This window comes from Musa acuminata, chromosome BXJ2-7, assembly GCF_036884655.1.
Source record: "Musa acuminata AAA Group cultivar baxijiao chromosome BXJ2-7, Cavendish_Baxijiao_AAA, whole genome shotgun sequence".
NCBI classification, from domain to species: domain Eukaryota; kingdom Viridiplantae; phylum Streptophyta; class Magnoliopsida; order Zingiberales; family Musaceae; genus Musa; species Musa acuminata.
Window position 1 is genome coordinate 34,741,532 of NC_088344.1, and position 25,535 is coordinate 34,767,066.

The 25,535-nt window shown below is 40.1% G+C and overlaps 3 protein-coding genes and 1 non-coding gene across 4 annotated transcripts; 1 reads left to right on the top strand and 3 right to left on the bottom strand.

Annotated features, from left to right (window-relative positions):
- Window positions 1–726: 726 nt before the first annotated feature.
- LOC103992587 (CBS domain-containing protein CBSX6) lies at window positions 727–5,025 on the bottom strand. Its single transcript, XM_009412359.3, has 2 exons — window positions 4,393–5,025; window positions 727–1,849 (listed from the first exon to the last, which is right to left on the bottom strand). Exons 1-2 carry the CDS (start codon window positions 4,722–4,724, stop codon window positions 976–978), a joined length of 1,206 nt encoding a protein of 401 aa, XP_009410634.2. The 5' UTR covers window positions 4,725–5,025; the 3' UTR covers window positions 727–975.
- An 11,096-nt stretch (window positions 5,026–16,121) lies between these two features.
- Window positions 16,122–19,257, top strand: LOC135617789 (uncharacterized protein At3g27210-like). The gene is made up of 4 exons (XM_065118410.1): window positions 16,122–16,452; window positions 16,543–16,756; window positions 18,165–18,248; window positions 18,359–19,257. Exons 2-4 carry the CDS (start codon window positions 16,591–16,593, stop codon window positions 18,805–18,807), a joined length of 699 nt encoding a protein of 232 aa, XP_064974482.1. The 5' UTR covers window positions 16,122–16,452; window positions 16,543–16,590; the 3' UTR covers window positions 18,808–19,257.
- A 243-nt stretch (window positions 19,258–19,500) lies between these two features.
- TRNAR-ACG (transfer RNA arginine (anticodon ACG)) lies at window positions 19,501–19,573 on the bottom strand. The gene has a single exon. It is a non-coding gene; the product is annotated as a tRNA-Arg (tRNA).
- A 2,279-nt stretch (window positions 19,574–21,852) lies between these two features.
- On the bottom strand, window positions 21,853–24,146 carry LOC135617790 (triacylglycerol lipase 2-like). The gene is made up of 9 exons (XM_065118411.1): window positions 23,979–24,146; window positions 23,778–23,888; window positions 23,522–23,662; window positions 23,340–23,450; window positions 23,062–23,205; window positions 22,890–22,930; window positions 22,651–22,730; window positions 22,380–22,475; window positions 21,853–22,276 (listed from the first exon to the last, which is right to left on the bottom strand). Exons 1-9 carry the CDS (start codon window positions 24,105–24,107, stop codon window positions 21,954–21,956), a joined length of 1,176 nt encoding a protein of 391 aa, XP_064974483.1. The 5' UTR covers window positions 24,108–24,146; the 3' UTR covers window positions 21,853–21,953.
- Between the last annotated feature and the right edge of the window lie 1,389 nt (window positions 24,147–25,535).

The following is a 25,535-nucleotide window of genomic DNA, read 5'->3' on the forward strand; positions in this document are numbered from 1 at the left end:
CCAAGAATCCTGCCTAACAATGCAGATAGTTCCAATTTGATTGACTCTTGGCAGTTTATTGTTTGGGAAATGTACATGCAATTGGAGGATGCATTCCAGAAGATTTTATGGTTGCCCTCCAAAAGTAGAATCAGGAGTGGTTTAGCAGTTTTTGGTGCTTTGACCATTTGTTAGTGCCAAGTGGAACTTCCAACAAGAAAAGAGCACCTATTTCCAATTTATTCACTTTTTATTTATGATCCTTTCCACATATCTGTCCTCTCAAATTTTAAGACAGCATATTTGCCATTTTCAAGTTTTAATATAGAATATGTATACATGATATGAAAATTATTGAGCTTGGAAGGAATATATGTGTAGTTGTGGCCTTCTTTAACTACAAAGTCTCCTCTACACACCATTTGTCTTGTGTCACACAGTTTGGATAACCAAAAAGAACCTTCTAACTTTATAATTGCCTTTGTTACAACAACACTAACCAGTTATTTGCTTTGTCATAAGCAAGATCTTGTGCCACCCAAATCCTTTGTTACAAGTAAAATCTTGGTCCATCATTTGCTTCACAGCAACCAAAGTCACAGTAGATTGGACAACTCCAGCTAATAATTTCTTCCAATGAAGTTAAACGTCACTCAGGTTTTGCAAAAGGAATCCAATGTTTTGTCTCACAATCAGCTGAACAATGTCAAAAGTAATAGTAGATGTAGAATGTTTGAACACAAGGAGTAAAACAGCAAGAGAGCAAAGATTTCCTCTCACGATAACAATTTCACTGAACATGTCATACTACAAATCAAAGGCAGAGGAAACAGTGAACAGATTAAAGAAAGCTTCAGTAGCAGTAATAAACAACTCAATTACATAAGTAGAATTCAAAAAAGGAAGTGCTTGAAATCTTTCAAGAGGGCCAACTACATGCAAACTGTATACAAACACAAATATGACCAAACAACCACAAGGAGGGAGGAAACAGATTCAAGGTGGTGGGAACTTAGTGACTGCATTCAGAATGTCGGTGTACGAGACAATGCCGACCAGGATGTCATCCTCCATATCAGCATCCGTTACCCACACGTGGGTGGCCCTGTGGGACAGCATCTGGGCCATGACGGCAGCCAACGAACTTGTATGCTTGCATGTCAACGGTGCACTCCTCCCCCGGTACATGCTCCTCAGTCTCCCTACTGGCATCTGGTTCACCTGATTATTGAAGAACCCAATACTCCTGCTGCTGAACTTCCTAGGCCTTGAGGAGACTCCAGGTCCAGAACCATCTGTTGGTGAGTTGATAGGGAAATCAGGCACTGAAGCTCGTGTCGTGCCGTAGTCATCTGCTCCTATAACAAATTGCCCAGCTGACAAATTTGCCATAGCCCACGCAGCAGCCAAGTAATCACATTTCCATAACTTATATGCAGATATATCTCCAATTATCTTGTGAGTGCCATCAGAGTTTGTCTCTATAACTGCAATCGCACATGGGTCATGAGGAATCTTATAGATGGCTTCAAAGGCTGGCGAGGGGGCTTCGATAAAAGAGTAGGTTGTGCTGATGGCTCCGAGAGATGCAATAGAAGATAGAGGAAGGGGGGCTAGAGCACCAAGGCAGCCAATTATAAAACGTACTACATCTTCCCGAGAAAGGCAGCAAAACTTATTGTCAGGGAGAGCAGAAGATGATGGTTGATCACTGTTGCTTACTCCACCTAAGGATGAGCTCTGAATGTTCTTAAGCCATTTACCATTATAAAGGATGGAGAAACGCTTGCTGAAGCCTTTCCACATGATGCTTTTGCGCACAAGGAGGCATCTCACCCCTTGCTTCATCATCTCCAGTGCATCAATTAACCTACCAACAGGTCAAAGAAAGAATATAGAGCAGCAAGGTAGTTTTTGAACGGGAGATTAGAAAAACAATGGAAATCAAAAGCGACAGACAGGGCAGCAAGGTAGTTTTTGACTCTTATCAGATTCCTCGTAACCTGGATTCTGTGAAAATCATATTCTAGAATCCTAGAAATTGCACTATTATTTAGGGCAATGCATCTTCAAGTTGAATGAAAGTATTGTTAGACAATCAGTAGCTTATAGTTTTCGAGTGCAGAAGAGCACCACAAACTTGTGTTCTTCAAAGAATTCTCTTGATGGCACAATGTGGGATATTGAAGAAAACATGAGATCAGTTAGTACCTAGCCATTAACCTAAACTAAAAACAACACTGCCGAAACTATGGGTATGATTAAGTGAGTAGCTTAAAATTACAAGACAGGTACTAACTACTGCAAATCTTATTTGTAATTTAATTAATACCTTGGAGAAATGACATCAAAAAAGAATACTTAATCACTAATACTTACGGTGCCTAATACATCTCGTTCTCTACTTTTATATTCTTGCAAATCTTGTTTGACTTGTTTATATTTCAGTTCCAATCCTTAATTTTCAAGTCAAACAAGATTTGTTTGTAATTAATTTTCAAGGTACTAACTAATGAAAACTAAATTCATACTTACAGTGCCTAACACACCTCGTTCTCTTCTTTTAATTTCTTGCAAATCTTGTTTGACTTGTTTGTATTTCAGTTCCAATCCCTTGTCCTTTCGCTAACTCAATCAGAAATGCCAATGTTTCCTACAAAAAACTTAAGGCTTTTGTTTGACAAATGGTGTTTATTCGATTAACTCCAACTATATTTCAAGTGCAGGGAGCCCAATATGGTTGTATCCCGATGTGTAGTTATGTGGATCCAACTAGTTAAGATAACACTAGTATTTGTTTCAATTGTCATGGCATCTGGAAAGGATGATTTGAGATATCCAAGGAACAGTGTGGTCTGCCCCCAAGTTTTGGAGAAAGGACAGGAAAGTGAATTCAGTGTCGATAGGTTCAAATGGTTTTGACATATGTAGGCGCTTATGTATGGATATTAGCAGCTTCTTCCAAGTTCTAATTTGTTTACCCTGGGATAAGCTGTGGAGGTTTAATGCTACAAAGACCAGCACATATACCTTTAAGTAGTTCAACCTAGTTTGGTTTTCAATTACCATATCAAGAGCATGGGTCTAACGGAACCTTCCTCATCTTCCTCACTATGGTGTGGAGAGTTTTCAACAGAGATTTTTCTTATTTTTTTCCTTCAAGTAGTTCAACCTAGTAGGGTTTCAGTTACCCTATCAAGAGCTTGGGTTTAACTAAACCTTCCACATCCTCCTTGCTAATGTGATAGTTCTTATAGGTTATTGAGTTTTTCAATTGTCAACAAGTCTCCAATATACATCTGGTTGCGTACTAACATCCAAGGGAGATATTCTTCCTTAGGACATGCACCCTGCACTAAGAGTGATGATATGTTCAAATTATTGAACTTGTCTGACAAAGCAAAATATCTTTTAAACACACCTTTCACATGCAAACTTTTCATATTTTCACAATATTTTGTGGTAAAAGATCTGTCCTAAGAGATGTAAAATTTGCAGTTCGTTGCATTATTGCTGTGTGGGTTTTACAGTGTGAAATTTGTCTCTGCATGAAATTTATGAAGTCAATTAGATACTATATTTGTTGCTAAGAATTTTTTTTTCTCTCTATCATTTTAAACTAATTTGTTTGATAATGAGAATACTGTAAAATCATATGAATACAATTTTATTTGACAATAGTCCAAATAAACATTCGCATCAAGTGATTGTTCACATCAATTTTCTTGTTGGTACAACTAACATTCAATACGAATATTTTTCTCTAAAAAAAAAGGATGAAGGATCTGGGGAGGGTCGATGTATGCAACCTTGCCTTAAAATCAACTTATTTTCTTTCTCATCAAAAATAATATTGTGCATACTATTTTATAAGCTAACTTCTTATTAAGAGTTTTCACGAGCCAAAATTTTGGTTCAACCTCTTTCTTCTTCTGGACTTAGTTTTGCATTCCAAAAGAACACCACAGTCCACACTGTGTTATGTAGATTACGTGGTCCATTATGCACTCAATCATGTCTTGGACTTTTGTACAAAAGCCCTCTAATTTAAAAGGTAGTCGATAAAGAGAACATAACCAAATGGTCAATATGCCGTACCAGCAAAATTAGAGGACTGGAAGACAAATAAGTACATGGATTCTCTTCACCCAATCATCACGCCAGTAGTAGATGGGTACTTTTTCATCAGGAAAGCATCAACAAAACATATAGGATTGGCTATAGCCCTAAATAATTTACCCCAAACAATTCCAATTGCAGCAGCGATCAGATTTTAGTCAAATAGCCCTAATATCCACCAGCAAGAAAGGATTCACGAGATGCCTAAATAAAGAACAAGATCGCCCAAAGTGTAGATTCAAGAAATCAATCAAACCCCCAATGAAGAGTAAAGACGCGGTTCAAGAGTCGTACCTTGTTCCGGGATCCACCTCCTTCAACAGGCCGGGGTTGGGCGTCACCACCTCCGCGACGGGCGTCCTCATGGCCTTCTCCGGGTCGGCGCCGGAAAGCGCGAGGAAGGCCACTACGTCCGACGAGTTCAGCATCCCGACGAACCGCTCGGCCGGAGGGCGCGCTGCTGCGGCGGCGGCGGGCTTCGTCCGCCAGACAGTGATCGCGCCCTCGGCGGAGTTCCCGATGGCGCTGACGGCCGCCTCGACCGTCTCCGCCTCGGAGAACTCGACCAGCTCGGGCTTGCCGAGGGTGAGGTCGCCGACGACGTGATGGAGGAAGACTAGGGCCATCGATCGGACTAGTGGCGCGTGCCGGGGGTTAGGAAAGAGAGTGGAGGAGGGTGAGGTGGAGGCGGAGGAAGCCGACGATGGGCTTCGACCGGGTGCAGGGAAGCGGGCCGGCTACTGGTTCGGGGCGGGTACGAGCACCACCGGCCGATCTAGCGAAGGCGACGGCAGCGGCCATGGAAAGGAGGAAAAGCCCATCAAATATACAAAATAGGAGGAGGAGGAGGAGGTGGTGGAGGTGGAGGCGCAGGCTGAGGCGGAGATGGAGGTGAAGGTGAAGAAGAGGACTGTCTCTTGATGAGAAAATGAACTAAAATAGAAGAATTATATTATATTATAAGGACGATTTCCTTATAAAAATATTTACTGTTGCCTTTTCTTTCTTTCTATCTACCTCTATATTTAAGTTTAGTATATATATGTAAAATTCAAAAACGCATGTATATATATATATATATATATATATATATATAATTATGCAAGTGGTGGTAGGTACAAATAGTAAAATTGAATTATGAGAGCTGAAATGAATGATATAGACAGTTACCAACAACTTATAAATGAATATAACTATGTTTTTTAGAAATAATAAGATCAAATCTAAATTAGCAAAGAAAAATATAAAAGATGACATATTTTGGTATCGTCCACGTGGATCCAAGCAGATAAACACAACGATGCAGACGTGGAACCTCAAGTACGATATGACGCACAACACACGTAACGGACAGCCGCTTGCCGCCCCCTCCGTACGAACGACATCATTACAGTACAATCACCCCGGAAAGCTCGAGATGGCGTTGCGTGGCGTCGATCCGTGCAGGTTGGTCGGCGCTCATACAGAAGCTTAAGTCAGTCGATCAAGGAGCCGACCGCAATAAATTGACCCCGTATGACCAATTCATCCTCGCATGTATAAAAACTAACCCTCCATAATCAAGAAGGAGAGGTACTTCGAACACTCAACTCTCTCTCATTCTACCAAAAGCTAACTTAAGTTTCGAAGGGGTCGAGTCGAAAAATCCCCCTCCTGACCTCGATTTGCATGCATGAGCTCAACGACGGAGAAGCAGGCCACTCGCCAAGAGAGAAGACGACGCTTAGGGGATGAGGCTCGAACCCGACTCGACGCTCGCTCTCGCTATCCGAGCATCCACGTGGATAATCTTGTACATCGAGGACTGAACCGAGTCATGCTGACACCTTGGCCACGACATAAAGGTTTATTAACAACTCTAATTGATACTTTTGTCATGTCATGAAATCTAAACAAAAATTATTCTACCTGGGCGACGAGTTTCCTTATATAGATCAAGATTGAACTGAGAGACCGGACAATATCAAATCCAATTTTATCATTAGGGCATGCTTCAAATGGTCGCCCTAGCAAAGATGTCCCACTTCCCACCTACGACACCTTTACTAGACTTGAACGACTGTTGATATGCTTGTTCTCCGGCCAAACCCTGCTTCAATAGCGATGGTTCTTCAATGACCTCAGATGATGGTTTCAGTTTGGAAGTTTTTCTCGGCTTAACACAGTAGAGTAGGTTGACGCTGTATCCGAAATGATGCACTCTATCATTCCCTTCATCTCTCAATAACCTCAACGATAACCTCAACTGCCGATCACTATTGAAGTGACTCAATTGGAAGTCACACCCATTCCTATAGAATTCTTGTAGCCTTTCACACCTTCCATCGTTGGTGGTGTCCCCCGTTCTCGTATGATTGAGGTCAGTGGACCTAGTCATTTACAATCGATCGATGACACTTGAATCGAAAGCCTAGTCGATGGATTTCACTAATCACATCATACAAACACAGAAATAATAGATGGATTAATAATGCTTAGAGAAAATGCATTGAGAATTTGATGGTAGCACTGATGTAGCAACCTTCCATACTTAAATGGTTCTATATGACATATCCTATGCTTTGATGTGTCATTATTTCCTCTCATCTATAGTCGTTTAGTCTATTTTTCCTAACTAGCCAGAGATTTGGAGCAACATATTGTCTCCAAGTTTGCTGATGAGGCCCAAGGGATCACTGGCACATCCTTTGCTGCTCATACAAGCCTTCATGTTTGGTGTAGGTTGAGAATCAATCCACCTCCTTCCCCGTAAGTCCCCATTGATGGGGATATAAACAGGAATAATCTTTGTATAGGAACGAATACTAGAAGACCAAAATACGCAGCGGAATAAAATGGAAACACAATCAAACAGAACACCAAGATATACGTGGAAAACCCCTTCAATGTGAAGGGTAAAAACCACGGGGCAAACTAGAGATAATCCACTATGAGAATAATGAATATACAAATCTCAAATCTCTTGCCCAAAACCCTAGCAACAACCACAAGAGAATAACTGGGATACAAGGATCACGTCACTGCCCACAATATCTAAAACTCCCAAGTAATCACAGCAAGAGCCTACTGTAGATTTGATCTAACCTGAGATGAGAACACTGCTAGATGATTGAGAACAGTCTCTTTGCGTTATCCTTGTCTTCTTCCATTTCTTTCTCTTCCTTTTCTGCCTTATTCTCCTTCTTCTCTTTGGAATCTCGTGGCTTCCAAGATCTATCTCGTTGCTGCCTTTTTATAGCTTTAATCTGCCTCTAAAACGCAGCCACTACACCCACCCCCCTAATCTTAATTAGGGTTAGGTTAAGAGGGGGTGTGGGCTGATAAAGCCCACATGGCTGAATATGGGCCATCAGCCCAACAACCTCCCCCTTCAGCCCATAAGGGAGGCTGTCCCATAACTCCTCAATGTGAAGCCATGCCGACCAGCTGTCGGCATATCTCCTATCTTTCTTTTGGTAAGGTCTTCGTCAACATGTCTGCTCCGTTGTCATCTGTATGAATTTTCTGAAGCTGCAACTGCTTCTCTTCAAATACATTTCGAATCCAGTGGTATCTGACATATATATATGCTTTGACTTGGAATGAAACATTGAGTTCTTACACAAATGGATGGCACTTTGGCTGTCACAATGCACCACATAATTTTCCTGTTTCAGCCCCAATTCTTGTAAGAATTCTTTCATCCATAACATTTCTTTGCATACCTCTGTAGCAGCAATATATTCTGCTTCTGTGGTAGAGAGAGCAATACACCTTTGCAACCTGGATTGCCATGACACAGCTCCCCCTGCAAAAGCAAGTACATAACCTGAAGTAGACTTCCTCGTATCTATATCTCTTGTCATATCTGCATCTGTGTAACCTGTTAACACAGGTGGTCCACCTCCAAAGCTTAAACAAACCTTAGAGCTCCCTCTGAGATATCTAAAAATCCACTTCACTGCTGCCCAGTGCTCTTTGCCTGGATTTGCAAGAAATCTGCTAGTAACACCCACTGCATATGCGATGTCTGGCCTCGTACATACCATTGCATACATTAAACTTCCAACTGCTGAAGCATAAGGAACCTTTTGCATTTTCTCCTTCTCATCACTTGACGGACTCTGTTTTGAGCACAACTTGAAGTGACCTGCAAGAGAAGAACCAACTGGCTTAGCATTGCTCATACTAAATCTTTCCAATACCTTCTCGATGTATTTCTCCTGTGACAACCAAATCTTCTTGTTTTTCCTGTCACGGGAAATCTGCATGCCTAGTATTTGCTTTGCTGGCCCCATGTCCTTCATTACAAAAGACTCACTCAGTTCCTTCTTCAACCTGTCAATTTTAGACATATCTTTTCCAAGAATAAGCATGTCATCGACATAAAGTAAGAGAATAATAAAATCCTTACCAAACCATTTGATGTACACACAATGATCTGAAGCCGTTCTTTTGTATCCATTTTCTGTCATAAATGAATTAAACTTTCTGTACCACTGTCTTGGAGCTTGCTTTAGCCCATACAAGCTCTTCTTCAACTTGCAGACAAAATTATCTTTACCTTTGACTTTGAAGCCTTCTGGTTGCTCCATATAAATTTTCTCCTCCAAATCACCATGAAGGAAAGTTGTCTTCACATCTAACTGCTCAACCTCCAAGTCCTGGTTAGCAGCAATACCAAGAACAACACGAATAGAAGACATTTTAACAACAGGAGAAAATATCTCTTCAAAGTCAATACCTTTCTTTTGACCAAAGCCTTTCACAACCAATCTAGCTTTGTACTTTGGTTGAGAATAATATTCTTGAGTCTTCAACCTAAAAACCCACTTGTTCTTCAAGGCCTTCATTCCATTTGGTAGCAGCACCAAATCATAAGTGTGGTTCTTCTGAAGAGCATACATCTCTTCCTGCATAGCAACTAATCACTTCTCTTTCTGCTCACTCTCAACTGCTTCCTGGTAACTCTCTGGTTCACCTGCATCAGTAAGCATCACATACTCATCTGTAGAATATCTTCTGGAAGGTTGACGTTGTCTAGAAGATCTTCTCAACTGAGGTTCTGCGGGAACTTGCTCTCCTACTTCTTCTTGCTCAACATGTCCTGCAGGTAAATCAACATCAGGCTCTACACTATTTTTCTGCACATCTCCCCCATCACCCTGATATACTGGAGGAATAACTGGGTCACAATCTGCTAATCCTTCTGCAGAAGTCTTGGCTGGTGCCTTCTTCTTCAAATCTTCAAAGGTTTGATCCTCAAAGAAGACCACATCTCTGCTCCTGAACACCTTCTGCTTTTCTGGATCCCAAAGCCTATAACTAAACTGATCATGTGAGTAACCAAGAAAAATACATTCTTTAGACTTACCATCCAGCTTGGACCTCTCATTGTTTGGAATATGTGCAAATGCGCGACAACCAAACACTCTCAAATGCTTGTAGGAAACATCTTTCCCTGACCATACATGCTCTGCAACATCACCATCTAGGGCTGTACATGGTGATAAGTTGATCACATCAACTGCAGTCCTCAAAGCCTCATCCCAAAACCTTTTGGGTAGCTTGGCCTGTGAAAGCATACATATGATCTTTTCCATGATGGTGCGGTTCATCCTCTCTGCAATTGCATTATGCTGAGGTGTACTAGGAATTGTCATCTCATGTTGGATCCCATGTGACCTGCAATAGTCATTAAACAATCCCGTATACTCACCACCATTATCTGATCTTATGCATTTCAATTTCCTTTCTGTCTCCCTTTCAACCCTGGCATGAAACTCTTTGAAGACATTAATAACCTGATCTTTGGTCTTCAAAGCATAAGCCCAAACTTTCCTGGAAAAATCATCTATAAAAGTGACAAAATAAAGTGCACCACTTATACCAAGAACATCAACAGATCCACCATGAGTTTTTGTCCTCAAAGGACCACATACATCTGTATAAACACGGTCTAAGGCATGCATTTTTCTAGACACAGCAGTACTAGCAAATGAAACTCTATGTTGTTTACCAGCCAAACAATCAATACAAGGGTTCAGATGTATACCTCTGAGATCTGGTAATACCTCTCTCTTGGAAAGAGCTTGCAGCCCCTTCTCGCTCATGTGTCCCAATCGCCTATGCCACAACTCCATACTGAAGTCTTTCTCTATAGCATTTAACTGCTCACCATAAGCTTTAGCCTGCAACCTGTACAAAGTATGACATTTCTTTCCACTAGCTATAACAAGAGAACCCTTACTGAGCTTTCATTGCCCTCTGTGAAATCTGCTTTCATACTCTTCATCATCTAGTCTTCCAATTGAAATTAAATTCAGCCTCAAGTCAACCACATGCCTCACATCCTTAAGTACCAACTTACAGCCAAGGTTGGTCTTTAAATGGATATCACCCATGCCAATGATGTCTGCTGTGTCATAGTTGCCCATCTTGATAACACCAAAGTTTCCAGACCTGTATGTAGCAAAAAACTCTCTTTGAGGTGTAGCATAATAAGAAGCACCTGTGTCAATCACCCACTCAAGATCCTGACACACACAAGAAAAAATATCATCAGAAGGAGACAAAATCAAATAATCACCACCCTGCACTGTAGCTGTAGTATTATCCTTTGACTCTGTAGACTCCACTTCTTTTCCCTTTTTCTTGTTCTTCTTAGGTTGCTTACATTGGTTCTTGTAATGTCCTTTCTCACCACAGTTATAGCAAACAATATCTTTTCTTGATCTTGACTTGCTCCTACCCATACGTGAACTGCTTCTAGACTTTGACCTTCCTCTATTCTCTAAGATAAGTGCTTGTGAATCATTCTGAGATGTTGCTGAACTCTTTCTTCTCAACTCCTCATTCAACAAACTGCTTGTTACTTGACTCATAGTGACAATACCATCTGGTGCAGAATTACTGAGGGAAACCACCAGTGTCTCCCAACTTTCTGGTAATGAACTGAGAAGTAACAATGCCTGCAACTCATCATCAAGAGACATTTTCATAGAGGATAACTGGTTAGTAATACTCTGCATTTCATTCAAATGCTCAGCAATAGAAGCACCCTCTCTATATTTTAGGTTCACAAGTTTTCTGATCAAAAAAGCTTTGTTGCCAGTTGTTTTTCTTTCATAGAGACTTTCCAATTTTTTCCAAAGAGAATATGCAGAAATTTCAGTAGAAATATGGTGAAAGACACTATCATCAAGTCATTGTCTAATAAACCCAATTGTTTTTCGATCTAACCTCTTCCACTCATCATCTGTCATAGTTGTAGGTTTTGCACTATCCCCCTGCAAAGGTCCATACAAATCTTTGCAATACAAGAGATCTTCCATTCTTGGTTTCCATATCATCCAATTATTTCCATTCAAACTAATCATGCGAGAAATATTACTGGCCTCCATGTTCAAATACAAAAATTAAATCACCAAAACCCCGCTCTGATACCAGTTGATGGGGATATAAACAGGAATAACCTTTGTATAGGAACGAATACTAGAAGACCAAAATATGCAGCGGAATAAAATGGAAACACAATCAAACAGCACACCAAGATATACGTGGAAAACCCCTTCAATGTGAAGGGTAAAAACCACGGGGCAAACTAGAGATAATCCACTATGAGAATAATGAATATACAAATCTCAAATCTCTTGCCCAAAACCCTAGCAACAACCACAAGAGAATAACTGGGATACAAGGATCACGTCACTGCCCATAATATCTAAAACTCCCAAGTAATCACAACAAGAGCCTACTGTAGATTTGATCTAACCTGAGATGAGAACACTGCTAGATGATTGAGAACAGTCTCTTTGCGTTGTCCTTGTCTTCTTCCCTTTCTTTCTCTTCCTTTTCTGTCTTGTTCTCCTTCTTCTCTTTGGAATCTCGTGGCTTCCAAGATCTGCCTCGTTGCTGCCTTTTTATAGCTTTAATCTGCCTCTAAAACGTAGCCACTACACCCCCCTAATCTTAATTAGGGTTAGGTTAAGAGGGGGTGTGGGCTGATAAAGCCCACATGGGCTGAATATGGGCCATCAGCCCAACACCCATCTCAAGATGAGGTGTGATAAGGGATAGAAAAAGATAATGGCCGAACCATTCAAACCGAACAACACATACTCCATGCTCGTCTTATCGGAGGGGGTCTAATATATTGGGACCATCTCGACCACGAATAGACTTGACATTATACAATGCATCTCGAATTAGGGAGAAGTTACTACTACATGAGTTAGTGACCAATGAGATCTTCATTCGCAAAGCATGATAAAATGAAGTATCATCGGTTTCATAAGCATCACACGGAGGATTGCGTTGATCTAAATGAGCACATTGAGGAGCACGTTTTCTGCTTGCACCAAGATCTATCTGTTGGGAAACCTAGGGCAGCATCTCATACGCAGCGAAAGAACAGAAAACAAAAATCCTAGATTTTCTATAGAAAAATGTTTCTCGTCGTCGTGCAAAGATTGGTGCGTAAAAATCGAAATCTGTACATATATAAAAGATGTGTTAGTTGGGGAGATCGTATGAAGAGGTTGAAGGTGGTCAATTGTCCTCCTCTCTAGTAGTGATATACACAGCAAATGTGATCAAGAAGGGGTTGACCCTTCTTGTCGTCCACACGTCCTAAAGTGGGGCTATCGACTGAGGAGGAGAGAAGTATAGGAGATGACAACTTAAAAAGGTCTGGCCTTATAATGAATCTTGTCATGTTGGATACTGGATCTCCATCCAACTACCTATTGGATTAGTAGATTTCTATCAAATAATCTCTCATTGGTCCTTATTGGATCTTATCCACAAAATCTAATAATTCATGAACTTACTAGATATCCAAAAAGATAAGAGCTCCAACGAATATCTTATATCCGAACCTTTACTCGTCGTAACACTTACCATATATGTGTGACTCTTTAAGCCCAATATCAAGCTGGTTATGAGTCATACATATCAAAACTTCTTTTGACTTAGTGAATTATTATCTCTATAATAATTCATTTGACTAATCGACTACGAATGTACTAGACCACTATGCCGTAGTCTCCAAATGATATAGGAGAATCTAATCCATTAGACTTGTCTATCCCTTAGTTACTGTGTATTTATAATTTCTCAAAGACACTATGTCAGACATGATGCTATCAGGTATATACGAAATCTAGTCGAGTTTCATATTAATCAGATTCTCCTAAAAAACTCTTTCTCTCCCAATCTGAATGACCCTAGTCAGGGATTTGCTTGAGCAAGAATACATAGAATATTTCTCTCATGACACTGAAAGCAGATAATCCTCTATCGACACTCAATTGTCCTCGTAAGATTGACTGCTATGAAATCAACCACCTTCATCATATGGACGAGTATATAGTACACTAGTTTGTTCGATTATCTCGATGTCCCTCTCGAGTAACTTACGATCGAGATTATTTATGATCTATGTTTAAAGGCGAATCGATTTCATTATCGTAATTTTATTACGATCCAATTCTCACTACGCAGATCCATGAACATTATAATATATACAACAAGTAATCTAAAGCGAAAAAAAAAAATTATAATAAATAAAATGAGTGTCAATCATATAATATGTGTCATTAGTGATTAACTTACGGTACACCCATGACTATCACTGTCACCCCATTTTGAAGGAATCATGCAGCTCGTTAACAATAAAATTTTGACTCTCTCGTCTACTCGTAAATAAAATGAGGTCGTTTCCGACTCGAGGAGAAGAAGATCACTTCAAGATCCAAAAGACACGGAGCCTAGGAAGGTGGAGAGGCAAAGGACTCATGAAGGTTCTAAGCACATGTGAGGCTTCTCCAATTCCACTGAGACCCTTTATGGCTTGAGATTGACACTTCGTTTACCAAATGTCTTTTCACCTTTGTGTCCTTAGTTTTACTGTTCAAACGACCTATCCGCTCAAAGGCCATCATCTCATCCAAAAGGTTGACTTGTTATCGAGTCAATCGTCCAGATGAAGACGATTTGATACACTCTCTTTATTGAGTTTACGTTATGTGTCCTCCTTAGGTTAGGCCAATATGATTATTCTAATATTAATATCGACAATTAATATATTAGGCCAATGAAATTACTATCCTTTGAGATCCCTCCTAAGAGTCTGAAGTATACTTTTGAAGGGTAAGAATAAATAATAAAAAAAATATTTATCTTTGATCGAAACTCTACATATATCATCCAAATCAATTATTAAGGATAAAATGCTTCAACCAATACTCTCATCTTTTCAATAAAATTCAAATATAATATTTTTTATTGCAAAAAATATTCTCTTAATCGTAAGCAACCAAAGGACCATGTATCAATCGTTGTGCAAGAGGAATATGTTAGGACCAGACTATCTATAATAATCAAAAGGACCAATTGTACAAGAGGATCAACTATAAAATGTAAAATTAGGTATAATAATCGAGGTTTAATCCTTCTCTCGAGAGTTAAGATGCTCATTGAAGTGACCATGTCGAGAGCCCACTTCCGATATCAATCGTTTTGCAAGAGGAGTATGTCAGGATCAGACCATCTATAATAATCAAAAGGACAAGTTGTGCAAGAGGACCAACTATAAAAAGTAAAATTAGATATAATAATCGAGGTTTAATCCTTCTCTCGGGAGCTAAGATGCTTATCAATCGTTGTGTAAGAGGAGTATATCCGGATGGACCATCTTGGGAGCTCATAATTTCCTATGCAAATCAAGCTTGAAGTAAACTAAGTTAGGTCAATATTAAGTCGATCACTAACATCTAACCTCGTCAGATTATAATATTAGAGTCATTTGAGAGATAACAAGGAGTTTTTTTTCCATGTCACACCACCTCCAAAATCCAACATATCAATATGAATACTCAACAGATAATTTTTTTTATATGTCCATTGATATCCTAAGGATATCAATGGATCCTTAGGATTGCTAAGGGACAGCTCGAAGAGAGAGCAGAAACTACATGTGGAGATCCTAAGGATTGCTAAGTGGAATTGATGAGTGTCTGATTGGAAAACCATGGAAAAGAGAAGAAAAGAAAGCCAATGATCAATTTCAGCCATCTGCTTGTAGTTTTGCTTGCTCTTCTTATTCTGCTGCTACTGATCTCCACTGAGACTTCCTCCTCGATGACCATCAGGAATGAGAGGTCAGTCCCAAGTGCTACTCTCCAGTCCCCAGTCCCCCAAGCTGCACATGCTCTACAGCAATCCTGTCTGCTAGTTGGTGTGATCTTGAATGCATGAAGTGCAAGTGTGGGAGCCCAGAGAGAAGGCTTGGTGTGTCTCTGTCTTCTCAACCATTGATCTGGGATCATCCACAGACCTCGGAGAAATGACACCAAAAAGAGAAGAAAGAGAAGAAAATGTGTGAAGCTTCAGAAAAGAGAAGAAAGATCTTGTCTGCTGCTGAGGTTGTAATTAATGGCTACAAGAAGGACGGGGAGAACTCTGCCTGACGGCAAAGGGTTGGAACATGAGGTGCATGTTGAAATGAAAAGGACTGATATCCAACTCTCGAGATATGTATGCTTCTCAAACTGAATGCAGAAATCACTCTCAGCCATAAAAATAATTGCCGTCTCCACCGCACAATGATGAAGATCTCAGAAAAACAGAGAGATATACATACTTGTTGAGAAGTACAAGATGAAATGTGGCCCATAAATGTCGATGGTTGATCACTGCAGTCATCTTCACAAAGGACTGCAACTCTGTGATGGAGATTTGAGGCACTTTTTCCGGTTAGGACAGCCGACCATGACAGATCTTCTAACACTACCAAATAAAATATTTCTAACAGGACAACATAACAATCACTTCAACCAAACAATCCAAAGTCTTGTATCCAAGAACATCTTTTTACTTCCGAAATAACTTTCTAAGTCGTTTGATCGTTCTAAAAGTTCCTTATTCAATCATATAAACAATTTTGTTGCTTTTAGACTCTTATCATTCACGATGGAATCGCCAATCAGTAGAACACTGTTTCTTGCTTTCTTGATAGATGGATTGGTGCATGGGAAAGTGGGAAAGGAGAAGGAGACAGCTCTGTTGGTGCACATGGAAATCCTCCATCAGCATCATGCAAACGAATGCAATGAGACACGAACAGGTCCTACCTAGTCATGGCAGGGTCATGCATGGCATTGATTCCAATCCCATGTGAAGTGCATCAAGCCGGCCTTCAACGAGGGGCCTCCGTTGGGTGGACTCGCACTTCTCCCCTGTTCCACGAGCAAAGAACCAAAAAGAGACCTTTGCTTCTACTTCCTGCCTACTCCCCTCTCTCTTTCTGGAAATGCCTCGGAGGTGCAGAGCAAGAGGGCTTGTGGTTTCTTTGTCGTGCCTTCACTAAGTCTGGTAGCAAATCGCCGCTACCCTTGTCATCCTTTTACACCTACTTTTCTTTGCCTTTCGATTCGTTTTTTCTTTTCCTGCTGGTACTGGCAGGAAACAGAAACTTTGCGAGGCTGTGATGAGAAAGGTTCGATCTTGAAGATGGGAGTCTGCACTTCGTTCCAGAAAGGTCCGGATTCCCCAATGAGATGTCGTCTGGGTCTTGTTTCTAGGGCCAAGAGGATCTTCGTCTCGTCGCCCGCCAAGGACAGGACTTTGAATGGGGGGAGTCCGGTCGATCGATTTGGTTTCCAGAGCTCAGGCTTTGGTATGGTATCCTATTGGGATCAAGTCCTTTTTATCTGCTTTTAGATCTTCTTAGGTCCTTTTTTGTGTGATAAAAGTCGAACCTTGTCTTCATCAATTGATACCAGTTTGTTCTTTCTTTGTTCATCTCATTAATTTTAATCTTCTTGCTTCGATTGATAGATGGTAATTTGTGTTTATGGTGCAAAGAAAGACAACAATTTTAACTGTACATGGCTACTGGGAAATCGATTGTTTTTGTGACCTTTTCTGACTGCACACAACTTCAATATTTCGATCATTGTATAGTTTACTTATAGAATTTCGATAATCAACGAACTCTGTGTTCATTGAGATCTTTGGACAAGGTTATCTGTTTTTATTCTAGATAAAAAGCATGCTAACTTGCCCAGGTTGGTGTTTCTTTATGCACAGTGTCAGAAGAGCTTTTCTTCCTAATATTCTCTATCTTGCATGTGGTATAAGTTGAATCAGGTGCTAATGAATCCATAGCAATAGTGACCTTTGATATCTGACTACTTGTTGATGTTGCTTTCTTTTAGATAAATCACCTCCTATGTAGATTGATATGGTTTCTGACCTTTCACCTCAATACATGCACCAAACTTATGAGCAAGTCTATGGTAGTTGAAGTGTTTGTCTTAGGAAAATTCAGTTAGTGGAAGTTTGTGATGTGCAACAAAATTAGTATACTGATCTTGCCGCATTGGACAGCTTAAGTTTCACTGTAAACCGATAACTGATGTTGGATGCTGATATGCGACAAGCTTGGTTTGTTTTCATATTCTCTGTGGTCAATTTGTCAGCCATATTCTCATAACTAAGAAGTTCTGTTATTTTATAGCATCAACTCATGTTTTGTACTGAATAATACTCATCTTTCAACCACTCTCATTATCATGAAAGAAAATAAAATTCTCATCGTGCTCAACCCAGGCCTTCATTTTATCTTTCCTAGAAACTCATGTCTTGGTGATTTCTGTCTCATTTTAACAACTGAATTCTATTCCATCGGATCATTTTTTTAAGCCATAGCTTGTTTTTTCAGAATAACATTTCTTCTTTCCTTTTCTTCTCTTTGCTTCTAGTCAAAGGGAGGTGAGTGTAATTTTAGATAACAACGCCTTTACAAGAATCAAGCAAACTACAAAATGTGTGGTTAATTTTGTAGGTTTACCATAAACAATAGTTATAGCTAATGCGATGCGTTTTGAGTTTTTTTAGTTTGCAATCATGACTTTAATCCATGTTCCTCGACTGAACAATAAACAAATGGTGCCTTGAAGAATACTATGATGGACCTTTTCTATATAAATTTGATATCATAAGTTGTATTAATCTTGTTGATTCAACTCTTTCATTAGCTATCTTTATTGTTCCATTGACGAATACTTGTTTCTGTGGATTAGAAAGCCGTAAAGAAGATATCTTTTTCGATTCACGAGCATGGTTAGACTCTGACTGTGAAGATGATTTCTTAAGTGTAAATGGAGGTATGACCTCTGCAATTACAGAGCATGTAATTTTCTTCTACATTAGTTATTTCTCAAGATATCATTGCTAATTTTCTTGTAATTTATGATGAATAATTTTCTTCATGCAGAATTCACTCCTTCCCGAGGCAGTACCCCAAATCATCAAATAAACTCACCTGTCACCCCTCAATTTGACAACCACTTTCCATCTGAAAAATATCCAGACTCAAATTCGGAACCCTCTCCAACCGGTAGAAAGAAACTCGCTGAACTTCTACATGAGACCTTGCAAAGTGAGCAAGTCAATGTGCCCAATGCTGCTGAAGCAAGAGTAGACAGCAATGTGAAGCCAGACATAAACCAAACCAACACCGACCAACCTCAAAACTCGGAAAATGCAACTCTGTACCATTCTGGAGCGTGTTCTATCTGCAGCAGTGAGGTGACACCAAATAGAGATCCGAAGAGCAGGAAAGAGAAAACCTGGAAAACTGGGCATTGTTGCTTGCCAAGCCTGCAGAGCTTTGGCTTTGATGAGAGGAGGCACGAGACGAGTCCTGGACGCTGCACCGTGTGATATCACCGTCGCACTGTTGATACTGGCTTCGATCATCTGAGGGAGCCATTTGCAGGTTTCTGCGACTTGAGCGACGCTAGTTACCTCCAATATCTAAATTATATCAAACTATGTCAGCATGATATAGAACTCGAGAGAAGTATTTTGCGGATTTGGATCACGATATACAATTGTACACTAAGAGGCAGTAGGTCTCGATGGTCCTCATTGTAATAATACATGCATCTGAAGAGGATTGGTGAACAGAATCTCCTTGTACTGAGGAAGATGACAGGAAGGAAGCAACAAGCGCCAAGGAAGTGGTGTTACATTGGACTCCTGAGTCCTGAGCCTATACATTGTTTTCCTGTAGCTGATATTTTTCTTCAAGGAATATGTACATAGATGAAAACAAGATGTATAAACAATCATCCATAGCTGCTCTGTGTACACATGAAGTTCAAGTGATGATGTCCATTATCTCTCATAATTTGCTGCATTGAGATCTTGCAAACCCTATGGTCAATGCTGCATTGAGCAGCTGCAAAGTCCTTGAAAGGCCTGCTTGCACATCTCAAATCATGGTGCTGCCACACCATGAATCTATATATGGCCAGGTAAGAAGCCACCTTTTATTTAAATAAAAAATATATTTAATTTAATCCAAAAATAGATGTATTTTCACTAAAAAAAAATAATAAAATTAAATTCAAACGACTCTGCTGGGGATCGAACCCAGAATCTCTGGTTCCGTAGACCAGCGCCTTATCCATTGGGCCACAGAGTCGGAGATGCTAAGTTATCTATAGTTTCTATATATGTTTCAAATCTAATAAACCAAGCAAATCTTTTGTCGCTTTTTTGATATATTCTTATGGAATAATATAACTTAACTTTGTGGAAAGTATTCTTATGATAGTATAATAATATGTGATAAAAATAAATGAGTTGACGTTTCTGTTCTTTGTTACATCACGATAAACTGGTCACGACTTCTCTAATTAGCTTTTATGCTACAGAACTGTGTACAGTTTATGTTAAGAAAAAGTTCATTTAAACATGTTTTATTGTTTTGAATGTATGTTAATTGGACGCTATTTGATCTCCAAATTGTTATTATGCATGCAAACTTAACATGGAAATTATAGTGTGTCCTCTTAAACGGTCCCCAACACCGTTTCCCACATTAATCTCCCCTATTGCAAGCTTTAAATATAATGCATACTGAGAGTAGTTTGACAGTAATCCATCGATTCCCTGCTGTGTATCACCTATAATCTTATTGTGATCATAAATCAAATTGTTTCTTTTAGAAGAAAATGTAGCTTTACCACTCCTGAGATTCTTCTTGGCTTTCGGATGCTTTCCTTTTGCCTTATCCGCATTCTTCTTGGTGTGTGTTCAATTCCTTTTCTTGATTGTCACTTCCATCACTCTTGCTATCGTGACATAGTAAGTTTTGAAGAAGCTCAATTCAATATTTATCTAGGCATAGAGGTCGATGGTGTATTTCATTATCGTCAAGTGGTTGTCGAAGGAAATTTTGAGTGCTGCCACTTGTTGTCATAATTCAGTAGTGTATTCTTGCACGGATTGATCCCTTTGTTAGTATGTGTAGTGTCACCTCCTCCATCAATTTTCAAGATACCCCATAGAGTAGAATTCTTCTCGTATAAGTCTTTTGAATTGTGTTTATGACATATTTTTATCGTTATTAATTCGAAGATAGGATTTCAACCATACGAACATGTTTGGTCAACATGAGTCACTGAAGCATCACCCTATCCTCGCTACTATAGTCATAATGATTAAAAAACTATCAAGTTGATTTATCCATTATGGGTGCATGAAAATGTAGATTATTTTTAGACAACACATTGGTACTCTCGGTAGCTAGAATTTGGGAAGTAGGTAGAATTTTGAAGAAGCTCAGTCCAATATTTATCTAGGCATGGAGGCCAATGGTGTATTTCATTATCGTCAAGTGGTTGTTGAGGAAAATTTTGAGTGCCACCACTTGTTGTTAGAACTCAATAGTGTATTCTTACGAATTGATCCCTTTGTTAATATATGTAGTGTCATCTCCTCCATCTTTCTTCGAGATATCCCATAGGGTAGAATTCTACTCGTACGAGACTTTTAAATCATGTCCATTATATGTCTTTATCGTTATTTGTTCGAAGATAAGATTTCAACCATTCGATTATGTTTGATCAACATGAGTCGCTCAAGCATCATTCTATCTTCGCTACTGTAGTCATATAAATTAAAATAAGTATCAAGTTGATCTATTCATTATGGGTGCATGAAAATATATGTTATTTTTAGTAAACATGTTAGTGCTCTAGGTAGGTAGAATTTGTGAAGTAGGTAGTCAGCATTGTGGACTTCTCACAATAGATATATGAAGCTTTGGGAAGGAGCTTTGGGTTGCGGGAACATGAGCAAGAAGTTTGTGACCGGAAGAAGTTGGCTCCAGCAGCAGTGCAAAATTCTTCACTCTCTTCTCCTTGCTACTTTGAGACTACAAAACTGGGGCGGATTGACTATTTGCTAAAGGCCTTTTTTTTTTATTACACTTTAGATGGGGGCACACCCCTTATTTTTGAGAGAGAGGTGAGCCTTAAGTTTTTAGGGTTAAAAAACTTTTCTATGATTTTCCTTATTTAGTTTCTTATGCTAAGAAACATACATATCTTTGAATTAAACTTTACCTACGACTGTCAAGCAATTTGGCGATGTCATTTGCCAAGGTAGAAGCAATAGCTTTATAAAAAAATACTATACACCGACATGCATTTTTATTGGAAAACTAACTCATTCCTCACCCTCCACACGCATCAAAGAAGACATGTAGCAACAACAGTACTAGAGATAAACCCATTTTTATCACCAATCTACTCGTGTTGTGTTATGATAGATATTCTTTCGATTGACGAGGCATCGGATGCGATACCACTTAGTGGAAGCCAAAACGGTGGAAAAGGGATATAGCATGGATGGTGATTCGACTGGTTAGACATATGATTTATTATATGGAGATATATGATTTATTACTCTTTCGCCTCCTTTTGTACACGAATCGCCCAGAGTGAGTACACAAAGAATGTCCAGTCAACAGCAATCGCGTATAGTTATAATTAAGCACCGCACCGGGAAGAAGCCCATCAACTGTGTTTGCCGAAGAATGCGATGAGGCCGTCGTAGACGACCTGCTTGGCATTCACCCCCATCACGAAGTCCAGATGTGCGTACTCCTTCACCAGCTGAGCCACGAGCTCGTCGGCGTCATGGTTGCGGAGATCTTTCAACAGCAGCTGCACGTCCTTGACGTCCGACAGCATGTCACCGCCGCCGTAGCTGAGCAGCAGCGGCAGGTGGTGTGGAATGTTGGGCATGTGGTACTCGGGTGGGCTGCTCTGCCCATACGCAACCATGTTGGCCATACTGCTCCCGTAGTCGTATTTTGTTATCACTCCACTTCTGATCGCTGTGAGTGCTCAAAGAAAGTTTTACATACTCTTTTGTGAGAAAGAAATCTAAGTAGCTCAAGTATATGAATGATATTTTGGATTTGTATCAGACTGACTGACTCTGTAAAAAATGGACGAGTGTCCTCACGGATGTCGGCTGGAGTTCATACTTCAAGTACATGTCAACAGTGGAGTAATTGAGGCAGCAGTTTGGCCCTACATCCAAAGTGAGTGTGTGTGCGTGTGTTTGTGAGTGCAGAATAAGGAAGGAAAAGCCATTACACATATGTAAATTAATTGAAAGACTACAATAATAAACACATATATGATTAAAGTCAAATCAAACATATGTTGCGGGCGGAATATTATCAGCGGAATAATTTGTGCGTACCTGTGAATGATGCCATAAGGTCGTAGCAGTTCACCCCCGGCATAGCGCAGACGAACTCCAAATAATTGGTTCCGACTGCCCTGCTTATCCATTAGGGAAGACAGTTGAATTAGAAGGAAGAGCTTTAACGATAACATCACTCAATGTATGGTCGGTCGGTCATGTTGATAAGGCCTCTGATGCTTTTGTCAGCACATTTTCTTTTGACAACAACAAGAGGGATGTGTTAGTTTACGTACCCTTTAGGATCAAATTCTCCCACTCCAAGTGCTCCCAACATCTGCAAGAAAAAGCAAGAAAGCTATGACACAACTCTGAACGTAGGTAAATTAGAAGAAGATACTGTGATGTAGCTTCCTCCCCCCCCTTGATGACAGAAAAATTCAAAGAGTGTTGTGAACTCGTTCTTACTTCTCCTGAGAATGCGCTGCCTGCAGCTCTTCCGATTGGAGTTGTCATGTAAGTCAGATAGGCCACCGGAGTCAAAAGGGCAGCTGACTTGATCTTATCCACCAGCTTCCCCTCGGAGAATGCTGATAGAGCTGTCAGAGTTCCCTGTAGCATCATCCAACGTCAGTCAGTTGTTGTAGTTGTAGTGGTGGCAGTAAGTAGCAGAACATACATGCAAAGTAATTCAAAGTGGAAGGAAGAATGACATGTTTGGCATTAAAGTACGAAAAGTCTCCTACCATGGAGTGACCAACATAGTGCAGCTTCCGCCCAGTTTTCCGGAATACAAAACCCACAGTGGCAGGCAAATCAAAGCTGGCCAACTCATCCCATGACCACGCCCAATAAGCCTGCGAGACAACAACAGGATGATGAACCTGCTCAAGACTTCATAATCAGCATTGTAGAGAAGATGACCAACCGGGTTTGATGTATCGAGAGACTCATGGCGACGGCTCCACCTGGTGCCCCTGCCGTGTGTGATCCAGACATCGAATCCGTTGTCTGCAAGTACGAAAGCCAGTGATTGTTGAGGTGGATTCAGAAGCCATGTCATCCCGTCCTGCCATCATTCATCCATCATGCGTCAATAATCAGAAGAAGAATGACGAAGACGACAACGTACTGTACGTACATGCATGCATGGCAACACATGCAGATTGCTCGAGGAAACGTACCATGAGGACTCCATGTTGGAGCAGCACAGGCTGCCTCTTCCCCGCGCTGCCGCCTCCTCTTCCTTGTGGGATCCTGTGCATGGTCAGTATGTACCCATCTTGCGTCTTCACCTGCAAGGGACGCAACGCAGCAAGCTTCAACCACTCATGCCATGCCCGCATCAATCATCCATCCATCCACATTTATCTGCACTCGGCTACCTCATATTCTTGGCACTCGTAACCCTGAGGGCTCACCACGGCGGTGCACACGCCGTCATCCGGAGGCTCGAGGCTCTGCAGCAGCTGCCGTCGTCCGTGAGCTCCGGCCAGCTCGCAATGGAAGCCCATGGAGAGGACGAAGGTGATGACGAGAAGCCAGCAACGGAATCCCATGTTGGAGGTAAGCCAAGGATGAGATCACCTACTTCACCAAGGATTGGCCTTGTTATAGTGAGGAGGGTGAGGAGGAAGTCGGTGAAGGATGATACCTCGTTCATGGCCTTCTTATAGGGCGGAGGAGGAGGAAGGAGATGGAGAGGGTGATCTGTGCAGGCAGTTGAAGGGTGGTGATGCGTGATCTTCGCTACTTGTTACTGACATTGTTATGGCCTTTCACAACTGCATGTAACTGTACAAAAGTTGAAAAATAGATTGTTGTTGTGTGCAATACAAGAAGTCGAACTAAATTTAAACTCTTCACCTCTCATCTAAATGACACCGTTTAAAAAGGCCCGCATAGTTTATGAATTGAGTTAATTATTATGAAGATAATAATTCACTCAGTCAGAAGAAGTTTTGACATGTATGATTCACGGCCAACTTGATATTCGGCCTAGAGGGTCACACACATATGGTAAGTGTTGCAATGAGTAGAGGTTCGGATATGAGATATCCGTCGGAGCCTATATTTTATTGGATATCTAATAATCCCATGAATTATTGGATTCTGGATAAGATCCAATAAGAGCCTATGAAAGATTATTGAATAGAGATCTAATAATCTAAGAGGCTTGGATAGTCGGATGGAGATCCAATACCTAATAAGACAGGATCCATTAGGGTTAAGTTGACAGAGGACTTCTATAAATAGGAGGGAACTAGTGGTTTATGAGCTTGAACCTTTTTAGTTGCCTCTCTTATTCTCCTCCCCTTCTCCTCATCAGAGCAGGCCTGGAGTTTATAGGAGCATCGTCGTAACCCTACTTTGTGGATCACTGCTAGAAAGGAGGTTGCTTGACCTCCTTCACTCTTCCTAAAGATCTATAGGAATTTAGGGATATACGATCTCTCTAGGTAACATAATCTTTCGTATACGTAGTTTTCGGTTTTTGCGTATCAATCTTCGCACGACGACGAACACATATTTGAAAATTTGAAGATTTTATTTTTTTGTTCTTTCGCTGTATATGTGATGTCGCCCTCAGATTTCCTTACGGTCAGTTCCCTATAAATACATATATTCTTGTAAAGAATAAAAAAAATATTTGAAAGTGAATTTTAATAAAACAACTACTTTGTTTTTTTAAAACAAAGAACATAAATGTCAATTTATTTATTTTAATCATATATTATTATAGTATCATAAGAATACTTTTCACAAAGTTAAATTATATTATTCCATGAGATTTTTAATGAGGTTTCAAACCTTTAAATTGCACATAAAAATATTATCGATATAAGATAAGAATTATTTGACTATGAGAAAGGAAGCATTCGTTTAGAATCTTAGAAGACTAAAGGTCGATAAATAAAGAATATATCAAAAAACAGCAAAAG

Bases quoted from the DNA above. Each gene is read 5' to 3' on its own strand.
- LOC135617790 (XM_065118411.1), bottom strand. From the start codon at position 24,107: ATGGGCTTCCATTGCGAGCTGGCCGGAGCTCACGGACGACGGCAGCTG. The intron at 23,206-23,339 runs GTAGGAGACTTT...ATGATGCTACAG, and splicing joins ACTATGTTGGTCACTCCATG to GGAACTCTGACAGCTCTATC. The intron at 22,731-22,889 runs GTACGTAAACTA...ATGGATAAGCAG, and splicing joins GGAGAATTTGATCCTAAAGG to GGCAGTCGGAACCAATTATT.
- LOC103992587 (XM_009412359.3), bottom strand. From the start codon at position 4,724: ATGGCCCTAGTCTTCCTCCATCACGTCGTCGGCGACCTCACCCTCGGC. The intron at 1,850-4,392 runs GTACGACTCTTG...ACCTGTTGGTAG, and splicing joins GAGGTGGATCCCGGAACAAG to GTTAATTGATGCACTGGAGA.
- LOC135617789 (XM_065118410.1), top strand. From the start codon at position 16,591: ATGGGAGTCTGCACTTCGTTCCAGAAAGGTCCGGATTCCCCAATGAGA. The intron at 16,757-18,164 runs GTATGGTATCCT...TCTGTGGATTAG, and splicing joins TTTCCAGAGCTCAGGCTTTG to AAAGCCGTAAAGAAGATATC. The intron at 18,249-18,358 runs GTATGACCTCTG...TTCTTCATGCAG, and splicing joins TTTCTTAAGTGTAAATGGAG to AATTCACTCCTTCCCGAGGC.